The sequence below is a fragment of the Epinephelus lanceolatus genome, chromosome 20 (genome assembly GCF_041903045.1).
Source record: "Epinephelus lanceolatus isolate andai-2023 chromosome 20, ASM4190304v1, whole genome shotgun sequence".
NCBI classification, from domain to species: Eukaryota; Metazoa; Chordata; class Actinopteri; order Perciformes; family Serranidae; genus Epinephelus; species Epinephelus lanceolatus.
Window position 1 is genome coordinate 26,880,597 of NC_135753.1, and position 26,942 is coordinate 26,907,538.

General features: G+C 42.6%; 1 protein-coding gene across 2 annotated transcripts in view; it reads right to left on the reverse strand.

Annotated features, from left to right (window-relative positions):
- The window catches only part of ctnnd2a (catenin (cadherin-associated protein), delta 2a), a 374,464-nt gene that overhangs the window by 148,457 nt on the left and 199,065 nt on the right, over window positions 1–26,942 (reverse strand). Inside the window, exon 12 of one of the 2 annotated variants that reach the window (XM_078162769.1) lies at window positions 16,077–16,377. In XM_078162769.1, the coding sequence (XP_078018895.1) occupies window positions 16,077–16,377 (301 nt within the window). Of the gene's footprint in view, window positions 1–16,076; window positions 16,444–26,942 lie in introns of both variants that reach the window. The other variant, XM_078162768.1, reaches the window with a different exon arrangement.

Genomic DNA, 26,942 nt, shown 5'->3' on the forward strand with positions numbered 1-26,942 from the left:
TTGTGTTGTGACAGTGAACTCACCTCGGTCTGCAGGAGACCAGAGGAAAAGGCGTTTTTAAAAGTCTCTGCGTGTTCAGCTCTCAGTATTTTTGTAGCTTCTAACTGAATCTCTGTGGTCTGGAGTTTAGTTTCTCTCCTGTGTCCTGTTTTTACTTTAGATATCTGTTTTATTTTACCGTTTCATATTCGCTATCCGCTGTATTAGAAGTTGTGTGAAGTTGCTGCTTGAAAACTCAACATTTCCTTATTTTGCTGCTTCACAATAAAGGTTTTTACATCGCATATTAACAGGGAACTTTTACTGTGAAGAATCTATGGGAAATAAAGGTGTTATTATTGAATAAGCAGAACTTTGTTATCGGCTTTTCTTCAATAAAGAAAAGTCTAATAATGTGGCAGGGAGGAAGAGTGAAAGCAGAAACAGCCACAGTGAGATGTTAATGAAGAGCTGCAGACAACAGGCTCTTACTGCACCTCTGCAAACAGCTCACCTCCAACAGGTAAACTTCTTTTACCTGCCCTGCTGTGGAAAAACACATGCAGCAAAAATAACAGGGGACTTTAGCTGTGGATCAGCCTGCTGCTTTTAAATGTCATCGCTCAAGACAAGCTGTCATCAGTTTAAAGACACACCTTCAAGCAGGTAGCCCTGTTGTAATGGAAACTCAAAGCCCTGCTGTGTCAAGTCAAGCCAAGCCAAGCCAGCCCATGACTGTCAAAATGGGGTGTAGTACTTCAGTGGTACAACAGCTGTGTAACTGCAGCAGTAGTCCCACTCTGTCTCTCTCCATGGTGCTGAAACTTTCAATCTCAATGTGTCTCTGTGTCTCTGTCCTTGGTGCTTAGGCTTTCCAACCAACTTTCTCTCAGTGTAATAATACTTTAGTGTTGTTGTTACCGTGGCATCTTCCATTAATATTTCCCAAATACCATCAATCAAAGTTTGCCAATATAAACCAGAAAAACCAGCCACAGCCATGACTGTAACTATCTCCAGATATTGTAGGTTATTCATTTATTTTCTACCTTCCTCAAGCTGTTCTATTTTGTATCGCGTCCCCCTGAAAGTTTCTGTTTGTTTTTGTTTTTCTTCTTTGCTAGTCAGTGTACTGTGCAGCAGTGTACATTTGGGGACGTTTGGGTCACCAGATTTTGCTGCAGAGTGAGCGCTCTTGACTTTGACGCTACTCTCCGGTGCAGGGAACTGCAGACAAGCAGGCAGCTGCACAGAGGAGGAGAGGCTTTGCACAGTAAGGCTCCAAGACAACATTATCTTCTTTTCTCTGCTTGGTAGTGGTGAATGTACAGCTCACAGTAACTTAATATGACACAGTCTCTGGCTTTTGCTTGATGTCTAGTGTCAGAGAAAAATGTAGCAGCACATTTCTGACCGGTCATTAGCACGGTTAGCTTGTTTACCATATCACATAAACGCTGCTGTCTGACTGCACATCCTGCTGAGCTGCATTCAAACATTAAAACTAAAAAACAAAATTGTTGAATATTTATATTAAACAGCTGACATTGTTCTGAGGTGGGTAAAGCCCTACTCTTTTGGGCTACTACTTCCAAAGTTTTGGTGACACATCAAACGGGGTAGCTAACAATGACTATGTATCACTCTGACACACAGATTCATGATACTCTATACTTTATTTAAGACACTGTCCCCTAAATTATGGGACAGTTTTGTTGAGAATGTTAAAAGTACTTCTTATTGAAGGCCTAAACCTTTGTTGTAATATAAGGCAGAACACTGGTTCTCAAACTACGGTACATGTACCACTGGTGTTACTCGAGCTCCCTAATTGGTACATGGATGAAAGAAATACATTTCAAAACATAATACTATCAAAAATACTTAAACTTTGTGAACACTGAAGTATAATTTAAAATCTTTTCCTGTAATATATTTGTTTTTCGATATCAGTCTGCAAAACAGTCACGTTCATGAACGCAGCACACCTATACAGTACAGGCCAAAAGTTTGGACACACCTTCTCATTCAATGCGTTTTCTTTATTTTCATGACTATTTACATTGTAGATTCTCACTGAAGGCATCAAAACTATGAATGAACACATGTGGAGTTATGTACTTAACAAAAAAAGGTGAAATAACTGAAAACATGTTTTATATTCTAGTTTCTTCAAAATAGCCACCCTTTGCTCTGATTACGGCTTTGCACACTCTTGGCATTCTCTCCATGAGCTTCAAGAGGTAGTCACCTGAAATGGTTTTCCAACAGTCTTGAAGGAGTTCCCAGAGGTGTTTAGCACTTGTTGGCCCCTTTGCCTTCACTCTGCGGTCCAGCTCACCCCAAACCATCTCGATTGGGTTCAGGTCCGGTGACTGTGGAGGCCAGGTCATCTGCCGCAGCACTCCATCACTCTCCTTCTTGGTCAAATAGCCCTTACACAGCCTGGAGGTGTGTTTGGGGTCATTGTCCTTTTGAAAAATAAATGATCGTCCAACTAAACGCAAACCGGATGGGATGGCATGTCGCTGCAGGATGCTGTGGTAGCCATGCTGGTTCAGTGTGCCTTCAATTTTGAATAAATCCGTTCACCTTTTCTGCGTCTCACAAAGACACGGCGGTTGGAACCAAAGATCTCAAATTTGGACTCATCAGACCAAAGCACAGATTTCCACTGGTCTAATGTCCATTCCTTGTGTTTCTTGGCCCAAACAAATCTCTTCTGCTTGTTGCCTCTCCTTAGCAGTGGTTTCCTAGCAGCTATTTGACCATGAAGGCCTGATTTGCGCAGTCTCCTCTTAACAGTTGTTCTAGAGATGGGTCTGCTGCTAGAACTCTGTGTGGCATTCATCTGGTCTCTGATCTGAGCTGCTGTTAACTTGCGATTTCTGAGGCTGGTGACTCGGATGAAATTATCCTCAGAAGCAGAGGTGACTCTTGGTCTTCCTTTCCTGGGTCGGTCCTCATGTGTGCCAGTTTCGTTGTAGCACTTGATGGTTTTTGCGACTCCACTTGGGGACACATTTAAAGTTTTTGCAATTTTCCGGACTGACTGACCTTCATTTCTTAAAGTAATGATGGCCACTCGTTTTTCTTTAGTTAGCTGATTGGTTCTTGCCATAATATGTATTTTAACAGTTGTCCAATAGGGCTGTCCGCTGTGTATTAACCTGACTTCTGCACAACACAACCGATGGTCCCAACCCCATTGATAAAGCAAGAAATTCCACTAATTAACCCTGATAAGGCACACCTGTGAAGTGGAAACCATTTCAGGTGACTACCTCTTGAAGCTCATGGAGAGAATGCCAAGAATGTGCAAAGCAGTAATCAGAGCAAAGGGTGGCTATTTTGAAGAAACTAGAATATAAAACATGTTTTCAGTTATTTCACCTTTTTTTGTTAAGTACATAACTCCACATGTGTTCATTCATAGTTGTGATGCCTTCAGTGAGAATCTACAATGTAAATAGTCATGAAAATAAAGAAAACGCATTGAATGAGAAGGTGTGTCCAAACTTTTGGCCTGTACTGTATGTCCATGATTAGTTACGAGCTAAACTGTGATGGCTACGCAGTTAGCATAAGTAAAATGAATGGTTCAAAAACACTGCGTGGCCCCAAATGGGAACTATTAGGGACAGAAGTGTGGATCAGGTGGAGAATATTTCAAGCAGCCCTGTTGGAACTGAAGTGGACAACAGTGAACCGAGCACAAGTGCTAGTGGCTAAGGAGCGAAAGTCCTACACTAGTGTGTTTTAATTTTGGTCAAGATGAGCTGAATATTTTCTGAGGTGGTATGCGGTGTAAGCTAGAAACTTATTAAAACTTTAGTTGTTAACTCATTCATTCAAACCACTGTATGTTGAGTCACTGCCCATATAGAAGCACAGGTGCTGTTATGCAGGTTTTTTGTTTCATACATAAGTTGTGACAAAATTGTAGAAGAAGAAGAAGTAACCCAGTGTCCAGAGAATATGCAAAATAATCATAGTGTTACAAAGCAAACAACCCCTTAAGTACTGCTGCCCATCAAACACACTACTGAAAATGGAGAACACTATTTAATGTCAGAATGTTGGACTTGTCTAGCTGCCACAGCTGTGTACACAGCAGAGCAGAGAATTACTCCAAGTAAATGCCAAAGAAACATAATCTATATCCAGTTTACACAACAGCACTCCCCAGGTGCATCCAATGGTAAACTGGGTACTGTTGATGTGAGTGGCTCTTATTTTCACTTAAGTGAGTGTGGGATCTCCTTCTGAATAAAGTCCTTTGGTCAGGACCTACATGCACACGCACACAAACAGGCTGCCAGCGCCTTAATTTCCATCTAAAGTAGGAACCCCATCTGTGGAGTCATACATAAACCATATGTGGCCAACACACAGAGCAGTGCACTTGTACAAACAGACAATGGTTGCAGGGAGGGAATACAAGCCGCTATGTTTCTGCCTCACACACCTCAACATAAACACTAGTGCCCACCTGACAACAAGAGTAATCACTGCTTAACACATTTCTCCCTTGTCTGTTCCTTTAGGTACACACACACACACACACACACACACACACAATGACATGTCATTGTCCTTTAGACTGTGTGACACATGGGAATGCAATACATCAGCTCTATGCTATCACATATGACCACACACACACACATGTATTTGCAAATACACACAGACACACTGTCTTGACCGCCCCGCCTTTGACACAGCCTTGGACACACAGATGCGCACACCCATCCCATTCACACACATACACACACCTACAGACATGCACAGAGTCACCGCTGACCATTGCAGATTGTCCATAAATAGAGCGACGTGTTCGGGCTGTGAGCCAATACACACTGTCAGTAAATAGCGAACAGTGACAATGACATGTCACACCACATCACGTCATATCAAGGCACTGTGAATAGCAATTTTATGTCAGCAGCTCTGTTGCATCTATCACATAATGGGGACACAGGGGGAGTTTATTGTACCTCTACTGTATCTACACAGTGTGGATGTATCTATTGTTGCAGTGACGAGGCTTTAAAGGTCCAGTGTGTCAGATTTAAGGGGATTTAGTGGCATCTAGTGGTGAGGATTGCACATTGCAACCTTGGTAGAATCACTTCAGTTTTCATTGTTAAGGAGATTTTTACTTGCAGCCGAATTATACACATTAGTATTTTCCTCTCCAAAACAAACAGACCAGGGGCCGTATTCACAAACATTCTGAGAACACTCAGAGAGACCCGAGGGGGCCGTACACATGATGTGTTTTTTACGGCCTCAAATTCATTGTTTTCAATCTACACGCGTAGCAGGCCAAACGCCAGAGCGACACAAGCACACGTTCCTGAGCGCCTATTTTTCAGGGCACAACAGCTGTCCCCCAAGTCCAACTTTTGGAACGCAGCAGTGTACACTGCAAGTCATGTGACGAGAAACAACCAATCACAGCTGACAGATAACTTTCCCTTCTTCTGTAAACATCAGTCTGTGGTAAATATGGAAAAGTTGATCATTTTGGTGCAGAGCTGCCAGAGCTTTACATCTGTCCCACGGACGATATGCCCACACATTTATAAACAGTGCCTGGAAGAAGATCAGCTCTGCACTCAGGATTTCAGGTAAACGGACTATGATACTATGCTCGTTGATGTTGCTTAGCACAAAAGTAGCGCCCAGCTCCTGATCTCGCGTTTTCCAAGCAGTCAAAGACGCAGCATGTATACGACGCCTAACTTAGCCTGAAAGCTTTTAGTAAGGGTCCTAGCTTAGGAGTGATTTAGGAAAGTTCTCAGAGACAGAAACTTTTCCCTTAATGAGGAGGTGTGGTTGACACTGTTGCTAGGTATAATGCATTCTTTTATCAGATGTGATTGGTTGTCACAGACACACCCCTTTGTGAGCCTGTGAGGTGTGGACACCCAGCGGAAATTAAATGAACTGCTGACTGTGAAAGCGATGTCATTGTTAGTGTGATCACTCTGCTGATGGAAGGTTGAGACAGACGTGAAGTCATCACTGCTGCACGGTGTGCATATCTCTGATGAGATGGACCATAAATATTATCCCTGCACGATCTAATCTGCAGCATTTCATTTACTCACTGTCATCCAGCGTTTTGAGAACATTTCTCTGACTTCTTTGTGTTTCCACCATTTTCTCCTTCGCTTAAGAAACTCTTAAAAGTCCTCCTCCCTGCTCCTCACAGTTTTTCACCTTAGGAGCTCTTTAAAGGTCTAACATGCTTTGTGAATAACTTGCATCCTTACAAGGACCTAGTCTTAGTTTTAAGGGGAAATTCTAGAAAATGTCACAATTCTAAGACTTTCCTTAGGATTTCATCACTAGGAGCAACTCTTTGCTCAAGGAAGCTTTGTGATACAGCCACAGGTGATTAAAACCAGTAGCAACACTGACTAAAGCAGTTTCATGTTACAAATAAATGTTTCTCCCACGCTGTTTGGCACATCGCAGATGGCTTGCTTGCCCAGCACCTGCTAATCTGTGCTAACCTTCTCTCTCTGATAACTTTATGTGTGTTCACCTTTTTTCTGGTCCAGATGTTCAAGAGTTTTTATCCACAGAGACAGACCCTGTGATTTAAACTGGTAAAAACACTGAATAAAGCAGTTTCATGTTACAAATCAGTGTTTCTCTGACTCAGGCATGTCGGAGACTGGCCACTAGCCGAGCATCTGCGAATGTGTGCATACATTTTTTCTCTAATAACTCAAGATCCAGATGTTCAGGATGTTTTCACCGTGAGCTGAATTATCTGCAAAAGCCTCTTCCTCCTCCTCACTATGGTTTGCTGAAAACTTAAGATATTTGTGTTTGGTAAAAGCATCACCTAAACACAATGTGTTAACTGGAGACAATCTTCATTCAATCACAACAATATAATTTCAACATCAAACAGCACTTAGACTTCAACCGCTGTTTCTGGGGGAGTAAATTTTGGATTTGTGGAGACGATGTAAATGAGGAGAGTTTGATTTAAATGAGAGGAGTTGGATTTATCTTATCTTGAAGTGCTGTGTCTACATTTCAGGCTGATTGAGTGTTTGATGAGATAAGTCAAGCACACCCCCACAGTTGTAACAATACCGCAATCTCGCTTTGGATCACAATGTTACAACTATTTCTTTCTTCCTATCTCACTTACTGTACATTTTCTTCCTTGCTTCCTAACCTCCTAAGCTTTGTAACAGTAAGCAGTGGCCCCCACCTCCTTGGTCCCTCACTCCCATCCTCCCTGAGCTAATGTTCATGTCTCTCTCCCTCGTGTCCTCGCTCACAAACCCCCACTACGCCTCGCATCGTTCCCTCCCCCCTTTCTTCTTCTTTCTTCGATCCCTCAAGGTACGTCTCCCTTATTCCCTAAACAAATGCCTCTCTGTGCTTTCTTCCCTCACTTAAGATTCTCTCGATCCCCTTTATTTGTTCCTTTTTCTTTTCCTTTATTATTGGTTTTTTGCCTTCCCTTCTCGCCCTCCCTACTTTTATTGGTTCCTTAGCTCTGTGTCTCAACGTTTTCTTCTTCATCTTGCTCCCTACATTGTTTTTAAGATTCAATTTAAAAAGGGATCTCAGTGGGGGTGAGAATCTCTTTTCACGGAGAGAGCTTAAAGGAAAACACACAAACAAAACACTGACGGGTAACACTTATCTACATTATGCCCTGCCTTTCTACTCACTTCTGCTCATTCTTCCCTCCATTTATGCTCATTTCTCCATCTCGATCTTGATCTATCTACAAAAGCCCATTTCTTTCCCTCCCTCCTCTCCTCATGTGCCTCCTTTCCTTCCTTCCTCCTCTTCTGTGGTGTTCATTTACCTCCCTCCCTTTAGCTTCATCTCCACTCTCCCTCCTTCCATCCCTCCTCCCTCCCTTTATCTATCTTATCTCCCCCTCTTCTTCCTCTCCTCTCATCACTCCCATCCATTAGCAGTTATTGAGTTTTCTCTTTGTGTTGATGTCCTCACCTCTGCTCTATCGCGCTCACTCTTCTGCGCCAGTAATGGCCCCTAACTGCGTTACTGGCACGCACCCATGCTCACACACACATACATGTGCACATAATACAGTAACACGCACAAGTTTAGGCATACAATGTGCTGATAAATTATAAAAAGCAAAACTATAGTCCTCTCACAAACGCACACACACACACACACACACACTCATAACCTCTGCCCTCACTCAGAGTGTTCCTTGTCTCTAAATGCTGCTAACTCATTTAGCACTTCATGTAAGCTCAGCTAGGTCCAATTACAGCCGGAGTGAGAGTGAAGTTTGAGTAGGAGGCCATTTAACCTTATGGCAAAGAGAAATTTAACACAATAGCTTCAATTCAATAATATTACGAGCAGAGTATGAGATTATATATAAACCTACAACGGTAAGTATTTAGATTAACTCAGAGATTAAATTAAAAGAAGAAGTTTTAAAGGTCTAAATATTTACTCTGAGCTGCAAAACATTCAAAGTGCAACTTTTTTTAATGATGTTTTGCTGCAGTTAGTGGAAGTAGATACTGTTCACTTGTAGTACATTTCTCAATATACATATTGTGAGTTATCCTAGATATAGGCTACAGTTCGGCAAATATCTTAAGTCTTAATGTCTTTAATTATGTTTTTTAAGACCTGATCATAACACATTTTAACCAAATTTAGGACAGATTTATGGACACATCTTGTTTTACCCATTAAGGCATCGCAGGTAAGCATCACAGGCAAGTAGTATACACAGGGCAGCTGTGGCTCAGAGGCAGAGCAGGTCATCCACCAATCAGAAGATCGGCACTTCAGTCCCCAAGGTTGCATGTTGAAGCATCCTTGAGCCATTGCTCCCGATGACTGTTCCATCTGTGTGTGAGTGTGTTAAAAACTGAGTGGCAGGTGGCACCTTGTATGGTAGCCTTGGCCATCAATGTGTGAATGGGTGAATGTGACTTGCACTGCTATACAAGTGCAGGTCCATTTACCATTTATATAAGAGGTCTTGTACAGAGGTAAGTGTTATGTAGGATTATGGTTATTAGAGTGAGTTAAGTCAATCTACATTTTGCCAACACTTTAGTGCAAGTATGAATTAAAATGACAGTCATACAGTTTTTTTTTTTTTTAAGATCTGTAACATTAGAAATGTGGACTTTAATATAGAAAGGCTTCACTCATTTTCATAAAGAGAAATTAAAAATGGATAACTTAGATAAAATGTAGTTAAGACCTCACAAATTCAAATGTAAGACTATTTAATGACTTTAAGGCCTTATTTCTGTAACACTGAATTTAAGACATTTTAAGACGTGTAGACACCCTGCTGTAGAATCTTAATGAGACACATCCAGCTTTAAAATAACTCCAAAGTAAACCCAACTGTAGCAATATTTGATGCTGAGAGCAACTGACATGGTATAAAAGCCAGAAACTCCCTGTATGAGGGAAAGGAGGTGAAAGGGGTCAAACAAAACAGGACTTTCACACAGGAGATTGCAGTTTGTGTCCCCTGTGAACGCAATGTACGTATGGTGGTCGCACACTGAAGTCACTCACATGATGTACTGATGTCACTTTACGTTACTTAACAAATATACTGATTTTAACTCAAAACATGATCAGCAGATTTGTTTCCTAACCCTCACAGCAGCTGTTTCACAACATTAACTACCTGTAACAGTGTGTTTCAGCTGTGAGTCACAAACATACACTAAAGGGTGCACTGTGCCATGCTATGAAATGCTAAGGGATGTGACACGGCATCTGTATTTGACAACCTGAGAATGAGAACAAGCTGACACAAAATGTATCCCGTCCACCTCCTGAATAAATCAGGAAAGGCAACATTAGCACCAACAACAAAGGAGTTCTGACAGTGAGGTAATTAAACACTTTAAGTTAAATATATAATTTGTCTTTTTGTAGCTGAAGTGAGAACAATGTCGATGTAGATACAAAAACTGTAGTGGTTGATATGAAAATCCACGCATTAGTACATTCTCTTTTTGGGCTTTGTGCTCTTTGGCTACCTGTGGTTTTAAGTGACTTTGAGTTCATGGCTTAATAAAAGTAAACAACATGCTTTGTCCAAAGCATTTTCAGCTAGTAAAGCCTGCATTTTAAAATATGGATAAGTCTGGAACTTTTAATTAAATAAAGCTTTATTGAACTCCGCGGGGGGAGGGGGGGGGGGGGGGGGGGTTGGGGGGTTCGACACACAAAGGAGCTCTCTAAATAGTAGAACCCTGTACAAGTGGTTGCCTTTGTTTATAGTGGCTGAGCTGAGCAGACAGACTGTTTTTTGTGTTTTTATTGTCTAAAATACAGCATAAAGGGAGGTAAAACAAGATGTCTTTCTGGTTCTGTGCTCATACTGTATGTGAAGCTCAAAGCTGACTAAGTGATCTCTTATGTGTACTTGTGGATATGAGTTAGTGCATTAATGACTCCAGTGGGCCAATAACGAGCACTTTCTTGCAAGTACACTTAAGTCTGTGTATGTCTGAGTGTGTCTGTAAACTATATTTACTTCCTAACCCAGCTTCTACATTATGTACAGAGCACCCATTTTAAAAGTTAACAGAAATTGAGCCTGCTGTGGCTTTAATTGTTTTATTGTAAATAGCATAACTTACTCTACATTAGGGGTGTAACGATCCATGATCAACGATCCAATGTCATTGATGCAAACTGAAAAACTGATGCATATTGTCATTTTTACGATGTGCTTTTATTCTGAAAGTCTGTGTCCCCGCCAAACAGCAGGCAGCTGGCAAGCAGCCAAGAGAAAGACGATGAGGATAATGTTGTTTACTTGCGAATAAATCAGCAGTGTGAAAATATTTTTGATTTCGGAGAAAAAAAGGGGTCAACCGACAGACTGACAGATTGTGAGATAAAACACAACGCAATGTTACCTGCCTGGACGATCATCTCACTCAGCTAACTTCTTACGACAGCAACATTAGCGGCTCTGTTTTAACAATGTTCGGCTGAAAGAACGTGCATGTAGGCTAAAATTCAACCGTGCTATTCTGTCGGGAGATGCAGCGACTTAAATCAAAGGTGAGTAAAAAAAATTATAACGTTACATGTGATTTATTAAGCTATGAGTAGAGAAAAGAAAGTCCGCAAGCTGCTAGGCTAATGCATACAATGTAAAAATGCTTAAGCTAATAATGAGTGACAAGCAAAAAACAGTTGATTTGTCTGTGAACCTTGACAGTTATTACTGAGCTGAATTTTATACCTTTGTTAATTGATGTTGTGTCTTTCAGAATGGGCTTTCTGGCAGAAAGCCCTGATGGTTAACTTACTCCATGTGCTGTTTTAAGTGTGTTAGCGGAGTCAGTTTAAAGTGAACTTTACTGCTATTAAGTGGTTACAATTACTTACATTATTTTGTGTTGTTTATATCTTTTTTTTTTTTTTTTTGATCAAGGTCCTTTTTATATTCAAATATAAAAAAGCAGACAACAACATTAGCAGACAGCTATGACTCCTTACTAAACATTTTAGGCTACGTTAGCTCCTTTAGAGTGTTCTCAGAATGTTTGTGAATACGGGCCCTGGTCTGTTTCTTTTGGAGAGGAAAAGACCTGTGTGTATAATTTGGCTCTAAGGAAAAATGTCCTTTACAATGAACACTTAAGGAACTCTACCAAGGTTGCAGACAACAAATCAAATCTCACTATATAACCTGGAGGTTCAAACCCAGAGTGGGGGAGCCCTTCTGTATGGAGTTTGCATGTTCTCCCTGTGTCAGCGTGGGTTTTCTCCAGGTACTCCGGCTTCCTCCCACAGTCCAAAGACATGCAGGTTATTTGGTGACTCTAAATTGTCCGTAGGTGTGAATGTGAGTGTGAATGGTTGTCTGTCTCTATGTGTCAGCCCTGTGATAGTCCGGTGACCTGTCCAGGGTGTACCCTGCCTCTCACACAATGTCAGCTGGGATAGGCTCCAGCATTGCAGGGCCCTAAATTGCATCAAATCAAAATCGTATCATATGGTATTTGTTATATCAGCAAATATCATATTGTTGTCCAAAGATCATGGTGATTTACACTCCTACTCTCCACCCAGAATCTATCAGTTGTAGAAACAAATGACAAAAGGTAGTGTTGATGCATTTTTAGGACTTCAATCAGCTCTTCACTCAAGATTAATAATATTTAGAAAAGATTTTGGTAAAGATGTCTCAGACGCAGCTATAAAAATCCGAGTGTCCTACAGGTACGACACATCAATGAGACAGTCACTGAGAGTCATCATCCATGTTTTGATGAGCCAGACACAAATAAAAAAGGTTGATAAAACTTCTTAGATGTTATTTGCAATGAAAAAAAACCCCAGAAATTTACAAACAAAAACAGTGCAATTAACTTCTGACTGTAATAGCTGCCTTTGTTCAAGCAGCTTAGACAATAGAAGTTTAAAAGCCGTCTTCCATATTGGCCGGTAATGAATGGCAGCAATACCTAATGTATGAAAACAGCATTTGATCTCCGCGGCTATATAAAGAGATTAATTCATGTGCAGGATTATCCCTTAATGAGCATTCAAATTTTAGCTTCTCTGATGTTTGTGATATTTTTCCTTCTTTTTTCACTGTATCATTGCCATCATCATCTTCTATCTGTTTTCATATTCATAGCCAGACGTCAGTGTGTGCACTATATGTGATGTTGAAATCCATGAGACTGTTCCGTATCTATGTGACCTGTGCTCACTCCTTACTTCTTTGCGTCTCTTTGAGAAACTTATTCTTACTGCTGTTGCAACTGTTTATGTTGTTGTGTAACTCGTGTCCCTTTGCCACAGACTTGGCTGGCATGGATGCACCTTACAGAAAACACAACGTATATTACTGTTTTGCCTCTTGCAGAATTCAGGGGGAATTCTCTGTGTATGTGAATATCACAGCGCAGACAGCAAAGTGCAACATAGTGCACCGAGCAAAGGCTCCACAAACTTAGTGTGCATATGAAAAAAAGTTCCTTTGTACAAAGAGAAAAGGCAGAACAGTCTTTTATGAGTCAGAACGACTGCTTTTTTTTTCTTCACAGTCAATAACTGAACAGAGAAAATACACATTTTGGGAATTCTGTTTCATTTGCGAAATTAAATCAAACCTATAAATTATTTTTTCCCTGAGTGGGAACATTAGAGATCATTTGTGTGGAACAAGAAGTCCGTCTTGAGCCAGTCAATCAGATTACATTAATAATAAACCATCACGACCTCATTATCAAACACTTCACATGACTTCACAAGTTTGAGGATTGTATGTTTGTCTGACTGTGCGCACATCGTTCGGCCATTTTCCCTGTCTTTGCCATTGTTTTAAATAATTCCCTCCCATCCTCTCGCTCTGTCTCCCTCTCCTGTGATTGACAGCTGCTGCTGAGACCTGATCCACGCACGTCTAAGTCCCTCTCGCTCCGTAATTAAAGGAATTATACATCAAGAGTCCTGTGAAATATATATAAATAAAGTAGGGAGAGTGAGCTTTGCTTAATTGCGGAGACAAGAGGATGGAAGTGATCACAGCCCAGTAGGACTCTTTTACACACAGCGTGACACTAAGGGAGGTGAAATGGAGCTTCTGAAGCAACCGGTGTGTGACTGGAGCAACACTGTATTCTGTTTTTTTTCCTTGACGAAACACTCGTCTATCAAGGAGTAAGTTATGATCAACAGTAGCACCAAGGGGCGTCGGTGGCTTAGTGGTAGAGCAGGCGCCCCATGTACAAGGCTGTTGCTGCAGCGGCCCGGGTTCGAATCCAGCCTATGGCCCTTTGCTGCATGTCATCCCCTCTCTCTCCCCCCTTCACACTTACCTGTCCTGTCCATTAAAGGCAAAATGGCCAAAAAATATCTTAAAAAAACCCAAAAAAAAACAGTAGCACCAAGTGCAAACACCTCAGCTTGATTCAGTAGGGCCACTGCACTGGGGTCCGATGCAGACAAAAATAAAGTTGCACCTGGCTCAACTTTCCTGCACTGAGCGGCCGATCAAAAACAAGCGCACACATCCTTGGCACATTACTTTGTAAGTAAACACCGTAATTCTTCTGTTTACCTCGCGATTGTCTAGACAGCGGATGAAATGATTGTCACTGAAGGGAACTTTTGAGAGTTGTGAAATCCTTCCTCATAGTTTAATAAATCCCTGTGTGGTGTTTTGGTTTCTGATAAGCCCTCAAACTTATGAATCCATTAGTCAAACCAGCCGTCCCGGATTTTATTTCATCCTCACAGCGGTAGCTGGAGCAGCATGCCCCCCCACTCGCACACGCCCTGCATGTTTAAAACACAGTGCTGTTTTCAGTCTGATTTGAGCGAGCCTTGAAGAAAAATGGTGGGTGAGTGGTGTCTGTAGCTGCATTAGCTATCAAAGCTATTCTTATGAATACAGTATATTGATGCACACATATCAATACTGGAGAGATAAGTGAAGTCGATCCCAACTACACCTGTTGAGGCACGACCACCACATAGATTATGTGCCTTTAAAGGGATAGTTCGGATTATTTTAAGTGGGGTTGTGTGAGGTACTTAACTATAGTCAGTGTATTACTGACAGTAGATATGAGTCAGAACACCCCAAGTTTGAAGAAACAGACAGGAGTACCATATTTTAGCCACCTAAAGAAGTCAAGTGTAAAGCCTAGTTCACATTACACAATTTTCATCGCGATTTTGACGTCGCAGAGGATCTTGAGAGCCACCTTGGGTCGGAGGTGAGTCAGCAGATAGTCTGCCACGACGAGTCCTCATGTGTGAACAAGCCTACGAGCAAGTCGCCCCCTCGTCTGAGGCTGGGACTGGATATCTGGCATGCTAGAAAACTGGAGAAGTGTGACATCACTGACAAAGAGCATCAGCCAATGAGAGGCGGGATACGTCCCACGTCACCACACAGGAGGACGGAAGAAATGTGAGGACAAGCCGCAGGGTTGCCAGGTCCGCTTATTAGCCGTGACTTTGGGCTTGTTTCTAAAGTGGAGCTGCTTATTTGGGCTTGCTCTCTAAACATCACCTTCCTCTATATTTATCTGTCTAATAAGTTATTCAAATGCATGATAGTCGCTTCTTTTGGGCTTGTTTCCATAGCCCTGGTTGCTTGTTTCTTTCCCAAGATCTGGCAACACTGACAAGCCAGCAAGCAACAACAACAATGACGGCGTCCACAGGTTCACAGTGAACACGTTGTGTTTGGACCCAGGATAATAAAGAATATCCATGCCTTTACCATGTGTCGTCTCCAAGTTTGGTGAAGTCATCGCGTTATCTGGGGCTCTGTCGGCGAGGGCTTGGTGGAGAAGTCTTGTGGTGTGCACACACAAGTCGTAACGCAGAAACACACGTCGCCAAGTATGAACGTTCAAAAGATTACGATAGTCTCCACAACCTTCTAAAATACCTTTAGAATATTCTAACCGCTACCTCACTGTCAGACAGCCCTTTCCTTTGGCATTACATTTTCTCGACTGTAGAACTTCCACATCCCTACACATAAGCGCAACTGTGTCGTACGCTGCAGATCAGCTGCTGGGTCAGACTTCTAGGGATTTATATAGGAGACAATGAATACTAGAAAAGAAAAATGAGTGATATGACAGCAACAACAAGATGCTGTTTGCTGTGGAGACAAGAGGATACCTTCACGAGCCAGAGTGTACAGAAGACGAACATTTGCAGAGGGAGACTGAAGAGGCCTAAAGAGAAAGAGGGGAAGCGTCTGTGGAAACTGGAGGCCAAGAAAGGTGGTTTTATGTGGTTAAAATACATTTTACTGTCAGCCCCGTCCACAGCACTACATCGCTTAGCTTCCATGGCGTTTCTCCTGCTTGCTTCGCCAAACTGACTGACATCTGCTGAGGGTAACACACTGACTGTAGATAATTACCTCATACAACCCCACTTCAAAAAAAAAAAAAAAAAAAACAACTTTCCCTTTCAGCATTCTATGCTCCATGATCTTACACACATTGAACCCCACAAAGCACACACACACACACACACACACACACACATGCTCAGGCACACACATACCCCACACACCCCTTTAATCCTACCTGGGGTCTTTCTGAATAGAGTCGATAGAAGGCGAGCGCTGCAGGCTGCCTTCAGGCGGCAGGGCTGGTCCAGATTTGCTGTAGGGCGATTCCACCACCGAGGGGCAGTACTGCAAGGTGCGGTAGGGGTCCGCCACATAGGGGTCTGAGCCATACACGTCCCCGCCACCTCCGCTTGAGGTGTAGCCTGGTCCCACTGTTGCGTAGTTGTTGGTGCCACCACGGCTGTAGTTTCCTGTACCTGTGCCATGGCTTCCTGTGCGCTGCAAAGGGGCGGAGTCGACACCAGGGGAGGAGGGAGCTATGGTGGGAAAGTAGGGACAGAGGACATAACTTAGGACCTGGTCATGGACACGCTGGGTGAGGTCTGCAGGGCGGGGAGGAGAAGACAAAAGGAAAGGCGAGGGGAGAGGGATGGGAAAGGAGAGGAGAGGAGAGGAGAGGAGAGGAGAGGAGAGGAGAGGAGAGGAGAGGAGAGGCAGAGAGGCAGGCACAGAGATGAACAGGTTGTTGGGGAAAGACAAGCGTGTCTCCATATGGATGGATAAATTTTGGCCACATGCCCAGGATTAACAACAAGGACCAATGTTCAACAGAGGGAAGGATTGAAGAGAGAGAAGGAGACAAAAGTTGTGTTGACAAAAGTTTGAGATCATTTTAAAGACTGCTGAAATCAGTGTGTTGACAAAAACTACCTGGAATTAAAAATACATAGAATTATCTGCTATAAACCTTTGATAAAACATTGGCAATGTAATGCTAAAATGCTAAAACAATGCAGCCGAATTCAATCAAGTGGACTGATTTAAGCAAACAGTAATACTTGAAACCAACTAACAACAGCTCTATTCCTATGTGAAGTGTAGTAGTGTTGTAAAAACCCAATTTACACAACAGTTTCCACTCAGGGTTTGTAAACAATGTTAGCTTTGTCACTCAAATGACTCATTAGCCTGCCATTCCCATGCAATGAAAAATGGAAACTTTGCTCGTAAGCCTGTTTGCAGGTAGCCGGAGAACGATTGCTAAAACTTTTCCTCTACAATGAGACATCTGCCTAGTGAGCAATAAGGACTAAAAAAAAAAAAAAAAGTAAAACACCAAGCAATCTCTCTTTAGAGTGAGATGGAAATTGAATGGGGATTTGCTCAGGGGTGTAAGCAGCCTGCAGGGGCACAGTAGCTGTCACCTTCCCTCCCTGTTGCGCTGGAGCGGCGGATCGGCGATATATCAAGGTGTTAATGTGAGTCTGGGGGCCTCGTTTCTCTGGCTGTAAAAACACTGAGACAGACGGCGTGGGGGGGATCCATCTCATCTGTCATTAGAGCCAAGGTATGTGTACACGGAGACACGCACGCACACGCATGCAAAAACACCATAAATGTGTTCTTCGGGGAGTACGCGATAAATCACAGAGCCTTGAAATCAATATGTGGCCATGTGTTTGTCTCGGGCAAAATGAGCTTCCTCTTATACAGAGAATTAGCCTTTAAAACCATGCCTAAGAAAATACACACCAACTAGAGCACACATGCTCAACATATGCACATTTACACCTCAAATAAGCCCCTGAACGCATCACGAAATGACGACTCACAAAGGAATAGAGGTTGTGTGAATGTGTGTTTGTGTGCTGAGGTTGAGTGTCTCATTGTTATGTGACCAACAAAGTTGCTCTTTAGCGATGTCTTGAGTGGTGGTATTTACTTGACCTTCACAACCCTCTTATCACTCTCCTTTTCACCCCTCTCTCTCTCTCTCTCTCTCTCTCTCTCTCTCTCTCACTGTCACACACACACACACACACACAAGCTCTGCCCCACCTATTTGGCGCATAAGTGCAGACTGAACCGATCTTTAACAACCATTTTCCAAAGCTCTTATTTAAATTCCTCTCACCACGTCTGGTAAACTCCATTAGTCGGCGCACCAGAGGCACAAGGAACCTTTCGGATGATGTAACCACATTAGCATATTTTTATTTCCTAACTCAAAAAAATCAGGTTAACAAAAATCCTTTGCCAGCCAGACAGTGAAAAATTCAACTTTCAGACTCTGCCATGCAATGCCCATGAGGCTAAAGGCTGTGTGAGCTCTTCTACTGATGCCCCAAATTTGACAAAGATCCAAAGAATTAGGCAGGGAAAGAGAAACAGTAAGAGAGTCTGGGAAAAAAAGAAAGAGAAACAGCTGAGAGATGAGGGATGGAGCTGCAGTTTAGAAAAGAGCCAAACCAGAGGGAAGAGGCGGTGGAGTTAGCGACAGTACAGCCGTGTAGAACAGAGGGTATGGGGGGGGGGGGGGGGGGTAATGAAGCAGAGTTACTCCCATCAGAAGCAAATCCCAGCCTCTTCTGTACTCTTTGAATGGCGTCTGTCCTTCTGAACGTCTCATTAGTAGTGGGACCTTTAGGCTAACACCACCAGTGTCAGTGTGCACTCACCGAGACACTTGACACCCAAATAGGACGAACCTCAGAGCCAGGGGGTGGGAGAACAGTGGAAAGAAGAGAGAAGGGAAAACAGAAAAAAAAAAATTGGCCTGTCAAATTATTTTCATAGCCTGTGCTGTGACCACTGAATAGGGATGTCCTCGGGTACGGGCTGAGAAAAGAGAGGGGAATGGGAAAGAAAGCGTAAATGATAGAGAGAGATGGCCAGGAACATAAAGACAGAAATCCCCCCATAATATCCTGCCAAATTACTGTTTCAGCCCATTCTTTTGTTTTCACGTTCTCTTACTTTGTATTCAGCGTTCCCAGGCTTCTTTATGCATTCAATTGTCTCCTTCTTCACTCAATCTTTCTGTCTCCCTCTCCCATTCTTGTCTCCCCTTCCCTTTCTTCTCCTCCTACCTTAAGCAAATGGAGTGCTGCTGAATTTATCATTTGCTCTGGTAATGGTGTGTTCTGACTGATGACTTGACCTTTGGGGGCAATATTGCTCGGCAAAAATCAGTGTGTGGGTGCCTGTTTATGCATGCATGTGTGTCACGGTGTATGTATTATCTGTGTGTGTGTGTTCGTTCATTCCTGTCCTCGTGAGAACCGGCTGGGGTTTTAGACTTTTGGAGTACAGCATTTTTGACCAGTCTTTAAGACAATGTGTTAGTCGTGATTGAAGTTTAAGATTACAATTTTACATGTGATTAATATTTTGTTTAACATGGTGTTCACACATAAAAAAGTGAAAAGAAAAACTCATTTCTAAGTCAAAAATTCTGGATCTGGCCTTTGCCCTCCCATCCACCACAGCAGCTTGCAGTTGGTTTCACTCTCCGCTTTCCCTAGCGCAGGTATGGCACTCCTAGCGCTAGGTGGACCGGTGAAAGAGCAGTGTGCATCAAAATGGCTAGTGTTAGTGATGGAGGGAAAAATCGGAGAGATTCAGTTGTACGTTAAAGCCTCAAGACTCAGATGCACCAAAGCTGGTAACTAGCACATGTATCAGAATGCTAAGTGTAGTTAGCATCTTCTATTTGTTTATGTATTTCGTTAGCTTGTTAGCTTAGGCTAACTAGCAGAGGCTGACACTTTTGCTGTGTCTCAGATTTCATACTTTTGTACTTACACTTAATATTCTGAGTGCATAAGTGCGTTCACACTGAGAAGTATGGAAAAATGCAGTGCACTATGAGTACCCGGATGGTGCATTCAAACAGTCAAGAAGTTGAACTATGGACGCTTCTCGTCCTCAATGGTCACCATCTTGGCTATGTAGTGGAAAGGGAGGGACCACTTTTCAAATTGGAAATGGCGGCCACCACTATACTGTTGTTGGGTATAAGCCAGCAGTATATTTATTGGGTTAATTTAGCAGTCTGTAATGATTTGGTACCGCAAACGATAACGCAAATGCTAATGCTAGTTTGCTAACTAGCTAAATTGCAGTCGTCATTTCCAGTGAGTGCACAAGGGCTGTGTTTGGTTTGAGACAACACTACCCTGTCGAAATTCGCGCACTACTCCAATAAGTATACAGTGCACATAGTGTACTACATGGAAGTGTAGAATGAAAGTAAATAATATCTGCTAAGACCGGGTTTTTGGTAGATAGTGGAGGAGAGCTCCAGGGTCAAAAACTGGTTAAGGGCTCCTATCACTCCAATCCTGTCCTCCTTGCACTGGCTTCCAGTAGAATTCCGAATCAACTTTAAAGTATTGCTCCTGACTTTTAAAGCCCTACATGGTCTAGCCCCTGCATACATCACAGACCTCCTTCAACCTTACACTCCTTGTCATACTCTAAAATCCTCGGATCAGCTCCTACTGTCAGTTCCACGTACTCGTTTCGTCACTCGTGGAGACCAAGCTTTCCAAGCGGTTGCTCCCAAACTTTGGAATGCCCTCCCCTTTTCGTTGCGATCTGCAGCGTCATGTGACACTTTTGAAAAACAACTGAAAACACTGCTCTTTAGCCAGGCCTTTGGTTAACTAACTCCTTTTACCCCATCAATCTCTTACTATTTTTCTTTTATCTAATGTTTTATTTACATTTTGCACTTTGCAGACACCTTGTCTTTTGCCTTGCTTTGTTTTTTAAGCTTTGTTTTGTGCTTTGTTTTTAATGTTGTGTTATACTGTTGTACTTGCTTTGTCTACTGGAAAGCACTTTGTGATCTAGTATCTGTGAAAGGTGCTATATAAATAAACTTTACTTACTTACTTACTTAAGGTTTCTTTGTCTGTGTTGTGTCAAAGGCTGTTCCACTGTCGATATGTGTTTCCCAAATTAGATAGCGATTGGCTCTTGTATTTGTGGGGTACTTAATCTAGCTTGCCAGGGCTACGTTTAAAAGTCAGATTTTAGGGAAGTGCACAGACATCGCCCCCTTCAGTAGAGGAATGTAAAAACACCACTCTAGTGACGAACTTTGCAAGTATATCTGGCAGCAGCTCCACCTCTCCTCATTGACCTCCCACTCCGCATGGCCCTCCCCCAACTTAACTCTGTTAGCATCCCAGCTAACATTAGCAACGCACACCATCTCCACTAGCATCTCAGCCACTCGTTGCCTTGTTGTTCAGATTGGTCAGGTTTAGGCAAGAGAAGTAATATCAGTAAAGGTTAGGGTGAGAGTTTCATGGTAAGCCAATCAGAGGCAGAGTACAGGGTTTCCACACATTTTCATGGGCAAAATTTTAAAACTTTTCCATGACTTTTTGAGGACCCGTCAATTTTTTCCCCTTTGCCCCACTTGCCTGGTGTTTTTCAAACCTCTCAGATGCAAACTCTACTCAAATATAACTCCAGCAAGCAGGCATACAAAGAGGGAAAAATTAAATGCAGGGAGGAAATAAGGAAACGTTCCTGACGGTAAACAAAACATTGTCACGCATTGATGTATAGAGTAGACGTGTATTCATACTCATATTTGCTGTTATGTTACGTTATATGGAAGGTTTTCTAGGGAAGACTTTGCCAAAATGTTCAATAATATATACTAATTCCATGACTTTTCCAGGCCTGGAAAATGTGATGGGAAACTCCTATGACTTTTCCAGGTTTTCCATAACTGTAGTAGCCCTGAGAGTACAGTGGCTCATGTCCTCACCATCCTGAGATAAGAAAAAACTTGCCTCTGCTGGCAACACAGTCAACGTCAGCTAGCCACAAGGGGCCTGTCCTTAAAACATCCATGCAGTGCACGGCCATGGAGCTACTGGTTAACACCAGAAAGAGAGGAAGAAGGTAGAGAAGAGACATGTGGTGGGTGAGACACGACATGTGCTACAGCATGGCTGAGGGAGGATGGTGAGGAATAGAAGGGCAATGAGGCGCAGCGTGTCTGCTGCTGGACCCGTCTCAAACTCTGCACAGATACAAGTCAGTATAGTCAAGGTCAAACATTTTAGGAGACAAACATCTTCTGAGTGGAGGGGATCTGCAAGGTTGAGGGTTATGGAGTAAACATGGAAATAAAAGGTCCTCTCTCTATACTAAGACAAACATGAATAGAGTGTCACAGGGTGTGTCTTCCATTAATTAGAAGACCTGAAGGAGACGAACTCTCCGCGCTGTCTTGTGAAATATGAAACAAATCATGAAATGTGCCATGTGCGCGTACAAACAGACACACACACGAGCACTCCACTAACACCTCTCACACCTAACGCTCTGGCGGCGTGAAATTGTGTTGGAGAGGAAATAAAAAGGGCGGGTGTGTCTTTGTATTCCCCTGCTTCGGTGTAGAGTAAACAAATCGCGGCTGTGCTCCTGCTGGCAGATTAGCGACGGGAAGGGAAACTCTATTAGTCATTTGACACAGTAATACCTCTGCAATTAGCCAGCCGGCTGAGGGGCCCGGCTAGCTAAGAGCGGGACTGACTTTTTCTTTGGGCTGCTGAGACGAGGGAGCCCTCGCTGAATGTATAAGAGGGGGAGGAAAACAGGGAGGGAGGGAGGGAGAGATAGGGAGAAAAAACTAGAGAGGGATCAAACCAATCCTCAGAGCTTTCTCTGTCCATCCTCCCTTCTCATTCTTTCATCTCTGCCTCCATTTCTTTCAATCCTACTCTGTCTCTGTCACTCTCTTTTTCTTCATCACTCCCCTGCCCTTTTCTCCTCTTTCTTTCCCCCTCTAGATATGTCCCCCTCTGTCTATACCTCCATCCATCTTTTTTCCTCACACATCTCATCTGAAACCTTCCCTTTAAATCCCTCTGTTGCTATAGCTCTCTGCTTCCATCTTTTCTGTCATCCTCTCTCCATCATCCATTCATTTCATGTTTTTCTCCCCCTTTCTTCCCTAACACCCCTCTGTCTCTCTATCTCTCCCCCTCTATTGTGGTTGTAGTAGACTATGTGATCAGAGCTGAGGACATGTCCTTTCTCTCGACACGCTTCAGCGCTCAGCACGATTACACAAAACCCCTCAGTACAGGCTCTATCTCCCTCGCATACACGCGCTCACGTAGACACGCACAAGCACACAAACACGGATTTCTAAATATGCGAGTGATTGACATGGACTAAACATGCGGGCCTGTAACACATCTTTTCCTAATGCTTTAAGGTCATACAACAGCAAGTGCACATTACCTTGCCTGCAGCAGCCATGGATGAAGCAAACACACACACATGAGAACACACACTCCTCGAATGTGGAGGAGAGTAAGGATTAGTTTCTCCCTCTGTTTATCCCTGGGAGAGCCTCCTGGCCAACACACAGCTCTTGATGTTCCTGAGCTGGAAGCACTGGAGGACACACATGCATGCACACACACATACACACACACAAACACACAAACAAATGCCCTCCTTTGCACTTTCAGTATCGAGTATCCAGCATTTTACAGTGTGGGAGCTGTAGGACACTTGTCTCTATGAGTCAAGGTGCCATGTCTTTCTCTGAGCATGCCACTTAGACACAGCAGGGGCTCCAGGCCAGTGGCTGCTGCGAAATGTTCATGCTGTGGAAGGACAATAGTGAAAGTCATAAAAAGATTAGTGTCTTTTCTTTCCACCTAAGGTTGCTCCGTTTATATAGGGCATACAGCCCACGTCAAACGCTCACGTATGGCAGGAAAATTCTAAAAGATAAAATATGATTTTAGAGGTTTTTATAGAGGCTGGCAGGTTGGCCATGTACTTATCCTCCTTCTAACTAACCATTGAAAATAAAAATAAAAAAAACAAAAAACCCAACTAATTTTAGCTATTAATAATTTGGGTATGTGTATTTCTTGTGATGTCATCAAATAATAAGTCTGGGGCTGCTCCATAGACAATGAATGGGTGACTGATTTTGTGGATCCACAATGTTTTCTTTTTTTTATACCCAAATGAGCTTTATTCTATTGTGGTGCTCTCAGTTCTGAAAGAGAAATGTGCCCATAAACTTATAACATCCCCCTGGGTGCTCTCAGTGTCACCCATAACATCTTTCACATTTCTCTGTCTATGAAGACTTTATATCCTAAGTTTGAGTTTTAGCACTCTGGCTTTTGGATTTGGGAGAGAGATGTTTATGTTCAATAACATTTTTTAGACTTTCTGTGAGCATGGGAATAAGATGAATGCATTTAGAAATTAGCCATAGTTCCTCTTTAATAAATGCTGTTAAAGTTGCCTTGCCCTATCTCTGTTGCTAAGACTTTCAATGTCACCAGGTCAGCTTTTACAGGACATATTTGAAATTGCTTTATGGTATTAAACTGCAGGATGAAATATTCTAAGTGTTCACATTGACAAATATCAAAGAAAAAGAAGGCACTCCCAATTATATGCACTGCGGTGCTACAGTATGTGTGGCTTTCCGGTGATTACAGTTATGAACAACATGGCGGCTCATTTCTTCGCACCGTCACCTCACAGCAAGAATTCCTTTGTGTATGGACTTTGCATTTCCTTAGCGTTTATGTGGGTTTCCTCCAGGTGCTCTTTTTTTCCACCCACGGTCCAAAGACATGCAAGTTACGGCGATTGGACACCCTTTATCACCCAGGTGCAATGTGAGTTTCCTCTCCTGTGTGCATCCACTGTGCGCTGAAGTAAGCTGCAGCCCCTCCACCACCACCCTGGATAAATAAGTGGGTCAGAAAATGGATGGATACCTTAACCTGAACATGACTTACTAATACAGCACACAGGCTATGGTGGTATCACAGTATTACAGTAAATCATGGTATTTAGAGATCTTGCTGGTATGATTTTCAATATCGTGAAAATACAGACGCTCCCATTTCTATTAAACTCATTGTATGCAGTGCACAGCATGTTCCACCAGAGGTCAGTCTCCTCTGGTGGAACAGGCAAGCTGAGGTGACAGACATGGTGGCTGAGAGTGGTGGGGATAACGTTACAGGACTGTAAACTGGCAGAAAGAGACGGTGGGGAAAAGCAGCACATTTTCACATCTTACTCTGCGAATTAAAGGTTAATTTTGGCCAACCAGAGCTGGTGATTATTGGAACAGTGGACTAACTCGCTAAACAACTAACAAAACTAACCACGACAGCTTTAGTAAGTTTTATTTTGTTTCTGTCAAGTTTGAATCAAGTGTGTTTCACAATGTTTTAATTATGAAATTAAAGCTAAACTTTTTTAAAAACTCGAATTCAGATGGTGCACAGTTGTATTTCTCTGTTTAATAAGGTAAACAGATCTAAGCGTATGATCTTTCTTGACATTCTGTGGGTTTATAATGTTTGTTTATCACATTGACAAAGCTACGAGAGCTTGCGGAATACAGCAAACTGGCCGGGTGGGAAACAGCGCTGCACACGAATACCGTCATATACGGCAGTGGTTCCCAACTGGTGGGTCGCGGGCCCTTTCTAAATGGACCACAAATGACTCTCAGACATGTCAAGTTTGTAAAAACACACTTTATTTGGAAATCCAGTGGATTTCCAGCAGATGCTGTTTCCTGCTGTAGAGTGAGCGGCATAACAGACAGCTACTTGACAGAGACAGCAAACTAGCTTGACAACGTGTTCAAATGAAAGTATGATACTGCATATATTACACTGTGTGGACCTTGAACTAATGACTAAGAGAAATCTTGACCCATGGCTGGACCAGTTGGGAACCACTGATATACAGAATACCTCAGTGAAATTTCAGGGGTTCACTAAATAATGTAGTGACAGTGAAACAGCCTATGACGCTAAACGGGTTGCTGATACAGATATGAACCACTGAGAGGCCAGGTTATACTATGTAGTATAAGGGAAAATCAGGAGAGAAGGCATACTATGTCGCAGGAAATGTATATAACGATAAACTGTGAATCAATTAATGAATAAAACATGTTTCAAACAGCAGATATGAATGTTTTGTTTCATTTGATGAAGACAGTCGATGCTGCTTTTGTGCTGACTTTAAATTAATCTGCGTGATCTCTGAGGACCAAAACAAATGAATGTTTCTTTCAACAGTTATGAATTCATTACTGCTGATAAAACAGGGAGTATGCTCATTGTGTTAACTGAGATAGCATGGGACACAAGTGCGATGTGTTTATTTGTGCACGTTCCTGTGCGCGTGTTTGCTGTGTGCATGTTTGCTGTGTGAAAATGAACAGTATCGTTCCCCACCCATGTGTGTGTGTGTGTGCAGTTATGAACATACACTTTTTGTATGCGTTGAGAGTTTGCGAGCGGGTGCAGGTTGACTTGCACCAACTTCACTTAAATCTACATTTAGGAAGTGCCATATGTTTTCGCAAGGGAATGAATTTGTGCTGATCTGTAGAGTAAGTCAGACGCTTTGAGCTGGTAATTAAAGCTTTCTGAGGCTTCAGCAAAAACTCACTGTAAATACTGTACAAGTTTGAGCCACAGTACAATTCACCTGGATTCAAGTTATTAATTGAGTTGTTGTCCACTGAGCTGAATAGCACTGTGGGTCATAGCTGCAGTCCCTGTCACAGCTCAGTTATTCTGTTAGAAAACAGACGACAGCGGAGAAAAATCATCTGAATACGCAGAGGAATAAATCAATTTCCACTTCCTTCCTTCCTTAGTCGCCTTTTTTATGTTCCCCCTCCCCTGCCTCACAGTTTTAACACCAAACTGGCCCTCAACTAAACCAAGATTAGGCACTGTCTTTCAATATAGAGCTGGCTGGAGTAAACATCAATGTAAGCGCAGATACACAACCCTTTCTTTGCTGTTGTTTAAAAGACAGTAGGTTCATTAAAAGATCAGCAGGATCAGGGGCCAAGCCGAAATTGATCCTGGCCAAACAAACGTAATCTAACGTGGTGACGGGGTGAGCCTGGTGAGTGACACGCTAAAGTGACTGGGGAGATGCTTCAGCCAAAAGGTCTAACAATGCTGCAGTGGTTTGTGCTGAGGTTTATCAGGCGCTAATTGATAAGGAACTGGTGATTCAGGTCTTCTGAGACTGGACAGTTTCTAAT